General features: G+C 41.1%; 1 protein-coding gene across 1 annotated transcript; it reads right to left on the reverse strand.

The window, feature by feature from the left end:
* Positions 1-5,612: 5,612 nt before the first annotated feature.
* On the reverse strand, positions 5,613-11,295 carry LOC145659435 (cilia- and flagella-associated protein 184-like). The gene is made up of 4 exons (XM_081722093.1): positions 11,280-11,295; positions 8,684-8,898; positions 8,298-8,414; positions 5,613-5,618 (listed from the first exon to the last, which is right to left on the reverse strand). Exons 1-4 carry the CDS (start codon positions 11,293-11,295, stop codon positions 5,613-5,615), a joined length of 354 nt encoding a protein of 117 aa, XP_081578219.1.
* Positions 11,296-11,969: the final 674 nt, after the last annotated feature.

Raw genomic sequence — 11,969 nt, forward strand, 5'->3', positions numbered from 1 at the left:
TTAGTTAATATATTATTAAAATGACAGCTTTATTAATCCTGGCTCCTAAGATCCTTTGTGAACCTGTTAAAATAATTAAAAAGTGTAGCCATACAAATTATTTGTTAAACAGTAACAAACAGCAGCTGTAGTTTCTAAATTATTTGTCATATAGAAATTATCTGTAGCATTTTACAGCCGCTAAGGTGAAAACTATTCAATAGACACGAATATCTATAAATGCCTGTAGGCCATTTATAAACGACACACTTTCAAATAAACGTATCATTTTAAGTTGTCTGTTAAGAAATGTATAAATGACTTGGTAATAATTTATAAAACACACATTAAAAAAAAGACTTGATGTCTTCAGACTAATGTGCTTGTTAATAAATATGCATAGTAGGAGTTCTCATTCATGGAGTTTTCCAAGATCATGAATGAATCGTCCTAGAGGGCCATTATTGTGTTTTTTTGCTAGCCGTTCATACATTTCTATTACTGTCCAGTGATCCTTTAACAGCTCCTCTGTCCGGTTACTTCTAAACCTCCAAACAGTTTCCTTGTATGTTCTCCAGGTCCTCTCTATATGTTGAGTGTGAGCCCCTGTAGGAGCATCCATGTATGATATACTGTGGTTAACTGTGTAATGTCTGTAGCCAAGCTGAGACAGAGCCTGCCGGTAGACACGCCACTCACCACTGAGGATTGTGAATCCCCTCCTTACATGTTGAATGATAAGTGGCACTAATTCCCTTCTGGACCTTCTCTGAACTAGGTGAACAACTGGCTCTCTTTGTTTAGTGTGGACAGCATTTTCACCCAGCATCCCAGAGACCCACTGCCTCCTCCAAAACGCCCCAGCCATCCGCCCTCTTCCATACCGTGTAACATAAAAAGTAAAGCATTATTACATTAATTAAGAACTATTAACAAGATGAAAAAATTACAGGTATGAAGCATGAAGACTTGTATGTCCATTATACATTATTAAGACTATACAAAATTCTATACCCACATAAAAGATGCACCTGCATTTCTTCTATGCCTGAAGTTACTCTCATCTATGACAGTGAACTGTCTGCATCCTCCTTTCCTTCTTCTCTGAGTTCTTCCATCGCCACCACACAAGCCTCTCTCATTTTCTTAGACAATTTTGACAAGAAACTTGAGAAAACCTGAAGGGACATAATGGTGCTAAATTGATTAAATAACTGAATAAATGGATTTAACACTTAGTAAGATATTGAATGTACTCAGTAAAATTGTAAAGTTTATTTGTTAATTAAGTTAATTTGGTCATGTGAACTGCTCTGGTTATTTTGCTTCTTTTAATCAAACAATTTACTTGATTTGAATAAAACCAATTAACCTGCTTGTTACACATGGATGTTTGCGGTTGCACCATTAAAATATTTCCACACTGCAGAAAGTATCTAGATGTGCTGAACAAAAATCTGTTTGATTACATTTCAAATGGCCACTCAGTCCACACTTGTTGTATAAAGTAAGACATATAAGCCTGCGTGTGTTAGCTGCTCACACCTGTACGTTGTAAATTAAAGTTACACTAAAACATCTAAGTAAGCTCGTTAGTCTACCATTCACATCAGTCCCAGCAGTCGCTATTGTGTAGGTTCATTTTGTGATGACAAAGATCGCATTTAATCTCTTTGTAGTACTTTCTTATTTTGCAGCCACTTTATAAATTTTAAATGTTTCCTTTTTAATTTTTTGCCCTCCATCAACTTCCTCAATTTCTTCGGCATTTTGGTCCAATTAAAACCGGATGTGTCCCCTTTACATTTGTTATACTGGAATTTATGGCATTCCAGATTCTCATCGAGTGTACAAGATTTTAAACTTAACAATGCAATGAGTAATACATCCAAATATTTTTATATATTGTGTATGCTTATATTCAGCAGACACATTCATATTTTCTGGACAAACAGCTCTTTGTGAATTTCATATAAACTATCAACAGTAAAGGTGGAGCGTTCGTGAACGTTGGAGTTCATTCAGGTCTGCGCCTCTAATGAGGAGACGCCGGTACAGGTGTGTTTGGAGTCGGATGACAGTGGAGATCAGCACAGCACCTGACGCTCGTCCTCACAGTACACAAAGAAGAAGAGAGTTCACAGTTCAGAGAGAAAGCCAGGGCAAAAATCCCATCATCAAAAAACAAAACAAAACAGCCAAGACACTGGAGAGAAATACAGATGGAGAGGCTGGAACAGGTCAATGCTGTACTGTACTGTAGCTACAGTGCAGCTAAACTAGCGTTAGCTAGAAATCAACATTAGCAGATGTGTTTTCAGTAGCTTTATTGAATACTAACATTAGTGGGCAGTTCACCGTCTTTATGACCTTTAGTACATTTTATTCAGTATGAGTGGAATCTGAACACATCCGCTTTGTTAGATTACTCTGAAAGAAAGCTGTCGTACGTTAGCCAACTAGCTAGTAAACTAGCGCGACTGTCTCCGGATTACAGTGGAGATCAGCACAGCCGGTTTCTCCTGTTGTTTGAAGTTTAGCCCTTCGATCCCTTTTCGGTAGGTTTTACGCTCTGGTTCTTTACCTGGCTTTTATTCCCCGTCTCCGTACGTCAAGAATGTAAAAGTGAGATTTAATGGGCAAAATTAGCAGCCACAACCGACCGACCGAACTAGCTCGCTAAATCGGTCGCTCGTCTCGGTCATTTATGTGGAAAATACAGTGTGTCTGACTATCTGGCTAGATGACATTAAAATGGATGATTAAACACACCCCAGTTAGCTTGCCTGCGTGTCCGAAGTGGTGCTTCACAACTCGAGATCGCCCGTATTGCGGTATTGTCTGTATTGTATGTATTGCAGACGTGCAGCGGTGTACCGCGTTCATTGTAAGTGTTCACTAAGCAAACCGCGACCGTGTCGGTACTATTCTATATGTGGCACTGATGTGTGTGTTCTTCTTTCTACAGTTTGGGTATCGACTAGGGATTCAACTAAGTAGCCTGTCAAAGATTTATGCGTGCGCATGTCGTATTTTGTCTCCACAGACGTGCGTGCGCACGATGTCTCTTCCTCTCGTTACCTTTTGGACAGAATTGGACTGCTCAGTGGCCCAGCGTCAGCCACCTTGTCCAGGCCGCGTGCCTGGTGCTTTGTCCACTTCACCTGGCCGGTCAGACCATCGTCAGGGTGAACAGGTGGGTTGTTGTCATGAGGGACTACAGTGTCATCTAGGACGTAGTCCTCAGCAGCCCCGGCCTCATGGCCCAGACCCGTATTCAACTTTTTGAGTTGAATCAGCAGACACTGACCCAGTGCTGAGTTTACCGGGTTTTATATTTACCTTATTAGCACTGTGGACTATAAAGGCTGAGCACTAATAGGCTGGGCTGCATTTTTCGTTACGGGTACAATGCAAGGAACAAAAAGCAGGAACAGGATGTTCTGCGCCTGAGCGTTGGCCAGTCCAACACACCCATGTTGGCCCTGAAACCTCTCCCTCCCGCGCTGAGTAAGCTCCCGGAGCGTCTGACTCACGGGCACCCTGCTTTTGACTTTAACATCCAGCAGGATGTGTCTGGGTAGGCTTCTCAGCGTGTCCGAGGCCAGCCTCCTCTTCCTCCCAGTGAGACCCTAGCACTAATGGATATGTAGATGTTGGAGAGTGATGTCTTATTATTGGTCTTATTTTGGCACAAATATATTTTACCTGGTTTTTCAGTGATAGACACTTCTGACCTTTTTTAAAAAATGCCGGTAACTCAGATACCACAGGTGCAAACTAAAATTAATTTCTTTACTCATAATGTCTTTAATCATATAGTCAATGTGTCAGCAATCCCTCTTCTGGCCAACAGAGGTCCTCCTAATCTGCAGTGCCATGGTATGAAACATTCATTGAAATTTAGATTTTTGAGGAGTTCAGTTAACTCACTGACTCAGTAGCCACGTGTTCTTGTACTATCTTAGTGTTTTTGAAGATGATCTTACATATAAAATATGCATGTTACACCATATACATAAAAGACACATTTTACATGCTTTTTATGTGTAAGACTCATCATCTAATTATAGGAGAAATATAATCTACTTGTGTGTTAATATTTTTAAGTAGCTACTAGTATAAGGCCAGAATGGGAAATGGGAAATATTATATACTTTAACAAGTTTTAATATTACTATGCTTCAGTGTAACCAAAACCATATCTCATAGCTAGAAACACTACCAACCACAATATGAAAGTCCTCTGTAGTGACAGGTGGATCCTTTTGAGTTTCTCTCTGCACTGCACTGGCCAAATCTGTCAGCTTCTTCTGTAGCAGAAAACAAACACATAATACAACATCAAGTTGACAAGACATTGAGAACAGCAATTAATGACTGAGAAAACAATTTGACCGTGGATGTCTAAGCATTACATAAGCCCAATTTTGCACTGATATATCAGCCCTTATTTATCTCTGACCATCTTTCAGACTGGGTCACAATCATACTTCCTTTTGTTGAGTTTTAGCCAATTGAGCCACAAAAAGTGAAGCTAAACAAAACAGAAAAATGACCAGTTTGTTTCATACTGTTGAAAAGTTCACAGATCAGGTGCAATGTCTACAATCAGCTTAAAACGTTTGACAACTGCAGAAAAACCTATGTTGTCAAGCTCAGTGAGGCCCACAACCGAAATACATATAGAGATATGTGTGACGTGAATAACAGTACACAAAGGCTGATTTTTGTGAATTTTCATTGGAAGATACTGTACATAACATATATGTGACTGACAGATTCCCTAAAGAATGATTAGAACATTATTTGATGCCAGTTCTGTCGCCCCTTGTCTGGTATTCTCTGCCTTACTTCATTGTTCTCACATGTTTTTCTCATTTGTAATTGTGTATATATACCTTGTGTTTGTACTTGTGTATATATACCTTGTTTGTGTATATACATGTATATACTGTGTTCATATTGTGTATATACACAACCTATGTATATACTGAGGTAATAAAAAGAGTGTTTATAGGGAATAGAGGTTTTTAACATTGAATTAGACATATTAATAACATAAAACATAAGGGAGTATAGAGATTCTGTGTCCTCTCAGTGTAACGCGAGTGCCGAAGGGTGTGGAGCAGGATGCACAGACTCTCTCGACGTGGACAAACATTTATTTACATAAAACATAAAAGACTATAGTGGAATTCCATATAACACAAACAGTGAACATAGAGACACTTAACACTAACAATTTTTAACATTAACACAAGCTAGACAAACATGGTTACGAATGTTACATTTAAACATTAACTCACAAACAACATGCTACATCAACGATGACCAACAACACTGCACACACTGATGCAGGTTTAAATACACAAAGACAAACAAGGTGCAGGTGTGTGCAGGCGTGTATACAAACAAAGATCCTGTCACTGCACGTGGCGGGCCAAACCACATGACTCGCGAGAGGCGAGCGTTCTGTTACAGAACCTCCTCCCAAGGGGCACGGCTCCCGACGCATTCTTCCAGTGAACACGAGTCTCAGGACACCGTGTACATGTACACACAAGCAGCTGCCTGGGAGAAAGGCAGCTTCTCTGTCTCTGTCAGGGCAGTCCGGTACGGCCCCAACAACGTTACGCCTGTAGATGTACAAAAGTTGTAAACACAAACAAACAATAGCGCCCACACACAAACATATAAGGCGCTGTGACATGGTGCCCGCTTTCTGCGCAGGCACCTTGTATGTATCCATGGCCTCAATGGACATGCGGGCGTGCACGTCCGCCCCGGTTCCAGACGTGCTACCTCCCCCAACGGTCCTCCACTCGCCTGCCACTCTAGGAGCATCCCAGTGGCGGTTTGCCTCCGGGGCTTTGGGCAGACCCCTCCAGTCTCGCTGGTGAGTCCACTGAAGGGAAGGGACACGGGCTTCAGCTCTGCCCGCTGGAGATCCCGATGGGTCCACCCAACCGCCCTCTTTCTGGTTGTTGTGGTGCATTTCGGTCTTCCTCGGCCTAGGCTCGAGGGCCCCCCCCAGCCCACCCAAGAAATTCTTGGGGGTGTACCCCTCCACTTCCGGGGTGGACATAGACACCAGTCACGGTCCTCTCCCCAATCTGCTGGGATCCAGGCAGCAGGGCGGGGGTGCCTACGCATCTCCCGCTAGGAAGTCCGTCTTTAGCCGAAGCACCTGGCGTCCTGTGGTGGTTGGTCATTCTGTACCGCGTTGGTCCGAGTGCCGAAGGGCGTAGAGCAGAGCGTAGACTCTCTCGACGTGGACAAACATTTATTTACATAAAACGTAAAGACTATAGTGGCACTCCCGTGTAACACAAACAGTGAACATAGAGACACTTAACACTTAACAATTTTTAACATTAACACAAGGTAGACAAAAATGGTTACGAATGTTACATTTAGACATTAACTCACGCACCTCCTGCTAGGAAGTACGTCATTTGCCGAGGGAGTAAGAGTCCTGTGGTGGTTGGTCATTCTGTAATGTTGCTGCTGGCCTGAGCACCGTAAGGCATGGGCCAGGACACACAGACTACCTTGACTTTGTGAAACATTTATTAACATTAAACACGGAAAACACAAGTGGCAATCACATACAACTATAACAGTGAACATTATTAAACATTCAACATATCAAGCTGTACTCAGAGGCCTTCAGATGTCTCTGCAGATTTGTTAGCTAGGCAATAAATAATGAAAATGCCTCAGAGAGAGAGAGATGGAGAGAGATGGAACGAGAGAGAGAATGGACTCAATAAATCTCTCAGTCCATGCTTTTACTATTACTAGCTAATTACTTTTCATTTCCTAGCCTAGGTCCAGTTCAGACAGTGCACCATCTGTGTATAGCATCTAGCACCAAGGGGTTATTGAGCTGGTCCTTTCTGAGTTATGAAAGCTCCATCGATGAGACTGGCTGTGTGCTGGGCTGGTGACATAGATGGAAAACTGTATTGTTTTTGTCATGGTTTTAAAAATAATGCACAGTGACATGTACTCCTGGGTCAAATTGCTTAGCTATAGTATGAATCATCTGATTAGGAACCAGATAAGTCAAAACAATGACTTGGGCAAGTGTTTAGGGCTCTAGGTCTCTGGTGATAAATATCTTGGTCAGCCCATTTAACAGTGTGTCTGTAGCTTTTCATTAACTTTTTATTGCTTATTGGTCACTGTGTATTGCCTTTTCTTACTACTCAGTTTGAAATATCAACAAATAGGACAGAACAAAACATTATCTTTATGCTATGGTCAACTAGTGTTACTGGCAAACCCAAAGAAATTGGTTAGAGTGGGGATGGTTTTGAAGTCGTATCAGCAAAAATTAGCATAACATAGATGTTTGTAACTTTGGGATTCGCCTGTCTACTGAACTTTTGGATGAAGAAGTCACGGAGCTGCTTTCTCAGTAGGACTCTGCTCTGAGTCTCCCTCCTTAAATGTAAGATATATTTTCTTCAGTAATTTGTGGCCTTTAGAATGGCTCCCTTAATTACAGCTATAATAGTGTACATGCCAGCTGTGTTGAATCGCACAACGATGTCAGAATCTGGCACAATTTAACTGTGGAACTAGGTGGAGAGAATCTGACTAGCAGTACATTGGTAAGGTTTGATGCATATCCCAAGATAAGTCATAAAGCCTTGAATAAAGATGAAGGCTAAGAGAGCAAAAGTTATGTAATTCTTCAAAGATGAATACTAAACGTACAATTCTGGCAAACCATGTCAATTACAATCCATTATACTGATGTGTTTATTTGATTCACTGGAAGACAACGAGTGGCTTGTGTTTGGAACATAGTCTTCCTTCCCAAAGTTATACTGACTTCTTATACTGACATTTTTTAAACATGTACAGACAATTTTATTCCCTGGAAAGTAACATATACACACACAGACAGACAGACACACACAAACACACATATATCAGATATTTTGTCAACTTTCAAATATAAAAGGCACAGCACTAATTTCAAATATAACAGTGTACTGTTTTTATTTTAGCTCTGCACAAAGAGCGTACAGCATGTATGTGTATATACGTGTACACGTGTGTGTTCAACCGTGTTATACACAATGCTGCAGTGGCCTGCTCTGCTTCAGCTTGCTCTTTACTGTGCTACACTTGACAGAGAGCTTTTCATGCTGCCTCTTGAGAATGTCTAGTTGGCTCTGCAGGTCCTCGCATGCATCCTTCACCTTCTCAAAATCCTGGAGCAGCTTCTTGTTTCTCAGCAGGCTGCAGCGCTGGTACAGGCACAGATTGTCTGCACGCAGCTTGTCTTTAGCTATCATTACCCCTGCCAGAGCTTTCCGCTTGTTGCCGATCATTGCCTTTATCTTGGCCAGATTGGCTAGTTTGGCCTGGATCTCCAGCTCCACAAAGTTGATCGTTTCCTTGAGATGTGACTGGAACTGAGAGTGGAGGTACACAATACTGAGATTATTTTCTATGCATTCAAGACTCTACTGTACAATACATCTTCCCATCCTACTCCGTGGCAATACATTTATTGCATTGTCAGTTTTAAATGGGGGCTTGAAATTTCCAAGTTTTGTGGTGGGATTTATGGGATGGGTCTTATGTTTTCAAGTCTACTTGACAGTTCCATGGCTATCTAAAAAATCAACAGAAATTGCACCCACATTAGTCTTAATCTACTGAGTTTAACAGGACGTCATACCTCTCTAGTGCTGGTAATTCCTTTCTTTATTCGAATAATCTCCTCTTCATACTCCAAGATCATAGTCTTATAATTCTCATTTTCAAACTTCAGTTTTTCACACTTTGTCCTCTCCTCCAGTTCTCTAATAGATTCTTCCCGGCTTTGTACCCTCATCTGCAGCGCAAGGTTCCGTATTTTTGCAGCAGTGAGCTTATTCTCCGTCTTCTGCTCAGCTGCAAGGAGCCATTTCACCTCAACAAGAGCTGCCCGCTTCCCCAGCCGCCGGGCGAGAGCCGCAACGACTACTTCTTGCATCATCATGATGAAGGCTTGATATTCACAGTCCCACTGCTTCTTCTTCTCCTGGCACCGGGGCCGGAGTTCTTCAACTTGCTGCTGGTAGAGCTGTGATTTGCGCTGCCACTGCAACTTTAGGTCCTCTAGAATTTTTAGCTGGTCCTGGTAGCCATGGCGACTCCGCCTTGTACACACAGGCATTGGCACGTTTTCCCTTTCCAACCAGTCAGCTATTATCATCTGCTGCTCGCTGTTCAACTGGCAGAGTTCATCCCTTTCTGACAGGAGGCTCTGCAGATGCGCTTGGTGTTCCTTATACTCAGCTTCAAGGTTACATCTCTCCATCTCCAGCTGCTCTTTGGAAGCTTCAATGTCATGACATCCATCCAGACCAGTCTTCTGCAGCTGCTCATCTGAACCTAAAATTACAGGGCAGAGTTATACTAAAGAATCATCCAGTTATATTAATTAACAGATGGCAACAGCTGATTTTGCCCTCTTGAAATTGAGCTATGTTCAGATGAGAAGGCTCAGTTTAAAAATATATTACGACTCTTCATATGAAACCATGTGTTAAAAACCAACAGGAATGAATTGCCATGTAATTTTCTCTAGAATGTATAGACTTTATAGTTCTTTACCTTTTTTTCTCTGAAATGGTAGTGGATGGCTACCATTGATTGGAGGTAGAACAAGTTGAGCAAAATGTGTGCTGCCTCTAGTTTCTGGACTGTGCACACCCACATCAAGAGCCTAAACAAAGTATACAAGGTATTTTTCACACAAGAATCTACATACTGACACACAAGCATACATAACCATACACAACCTTCCATCATAGCCAAACAACGTTTTATTAAAATGTACTAAAAATGTATTTCTATTTGTTTCTTTCTTGAGGCACCAGTACAAATATTTTTAAGGTATCCCATATCATTTAAAGATTCAAAAACACATGCTCCTTCATTTCAGCATTTAAATAAAATGTGTATACGCGTACCTGAACATTGTTTGCTTTCTGAGCACTGTGGTTTGGTCTTATTGGTGGCAGCTTTGTGCAGCCACCTTTCCTCTGTTCCATATCTACTGGCGCCTCTCGTCTTTTGATGTGAATTCTAAAGATCGATAAGCCTTTTAGTTTTTGGGTAACAGACCTCAGCCAATTACAATAAGCAGCAACGAAGCAAATGAGTACTATGGGAATGGTGAAAGGCGTGATTAATGTGATAACTTGTGTGACTTCACAGCCCCTTTATTACATCATAATTATGCCACAAGTACCATCTCCACATCAATATCAACTTGCTAAACCTGCTAAACCTTGCACAGTTCAAGGTTTTTTCCCTTTAGAGTTTAATAAATTTATCTGCTCATTCAACCACACAAAAATCAAGCTAACGTGTATCAGAAACAGTGCACGCTGTAAACTTCACATGTGTAAAACCTAATAATGAAAGTTGACAATCCGCAAAGGTAGCTAAGCTAGCTAGCACAGTACTGCAGCTAATATTAGCTACCTATACTAGCCAGTTAACTCTATTGTAGCGTCAGTACTTTTTAAACCTTCTAGTTTAAAATATTTTAATGACCGAGTATACGCACACACACACACAGAGAGGAATACAAACACCTTACATTATAGCAACAGAAGTGACTATAGCAGCAGCAGTATTCCCCAGAGGAATACAACACCTTACATTATAGCAACAGAAGTAACTATAGCAACAGCAGTATTCCCCAGAGGAATACAACACCTTACATTACAGCAACAGAAGTAACTATAGCAGCAGTAGTATTCACCAGAGGAATACAACACCTTACATTACAGCAACAGAAGTAACTATAGCAGCAGTAGTATTCACCAGAGGACTACAACACCTTACACTATAGCAACAGCGGTATTCTCCAAAGGACTACAATACTTTACATAACGGGTATCCATAGCAATAGCAGAATTCTCCAGAGGCATACAACTTCAGGCGCATATCCTGTCATTAATCTTGCCACATTGCATTACTTGAAGCACAAAACCTGATAATCTGAGATTTATCTGGGATTGGATAGGTAAAAGGCATACTTGAAACTTACTTGATACTTAAAGCCAAAAGACCTAGATGTGCTTGCACTTGTTTTCTGTAGCCACCACCTTTTTTGTTGTGCGTGTCTGTATATGGTCTCATTAATGGGTGTGTAATGAAGACCATCAATAAGGAAGGTTAAATGGCTACTCTATCTTCTGTGCCACAGAGCTGGCTCTTTGATCTGGTGGTCAGGGCACATGTTTGTTATGGATGTGGATGTGGATTTGCTACCACACTGTCCTCAGCCTTCATGTCTTTACTTTTTTTTAAAGATTGAAGTTCTGTTATGGTGGTATGTTCATCAGACTTGAGGTGCTTGTTAAGGCATCATACAATTTTTTAAAACAATTAGATCTGCAGCAGATTATATTATTTGTGATACCTTTAAAGTGTAACGAGTCAGACTGTCAGCACGTGAATCAAATGAAAGCATACAACATAAAGCATACAGTCGTGGCCATACAGTACTCGATGTCAGTGGGTGAATACAATACACAGCACCTCCATTTTGGAGGTAACTCAAACTCCTTTTACAAGTATCCCAGTAGTGCACCGTGATGATAAAGACTTAATATTCATACATACACCGTACACGTCGCTATATATGTCTGAGAACAGAGTTCAAAGTAAGATAAATATCAAGCATACCGTTTCAAATAAAACGATAAAGGATTCTGGTACTTAATTTTCAAATGACGGTTAGAAATTCCAGATACCACACAATATAAGCATATATAAACCTGACATATGATAGATCATTTACACAGTAGTAGTTTCTACTTGAAACGTGTTACAAAGGGACCCTGTTGTTGTTCTTCATTCGCCGCTATTCCGATATGCCTCTGCCTATAATTCCTGGTGTTTGCACTGACTGGGTCTATGAAAGCAGGGACAAGGCGTATGTGTCTGTCAAGGCTTTTGTGTGT

Source organism: Electrophorus electricus, chromosome 1 (genome assembly GCF_041902795.1).
Source record: "Electrophorus electricus isolate QZ-2024a chromosome 1, ASM4190279v1, whole genome shotgun sequence".
Taxonomy (NCBI): domain Eukaryota; kingdom Metazoa; phylum Chordata; class Actinopteri; order Gymnotiformes; family Gymnotidae; genus Electrophorus; species Electrophorus electricus.

Coding starts and splice junctions, on each gene's coding strand:
- LOC145659435 (XM_081722093.1), bottom strand. Junction 8,415..8,683: donor GAATTACCAGCACTAGAGAG/GTATGACGTCCT, acceptor CTCCACTCTCAG/TTCCAGTCACATCTCAAGGA.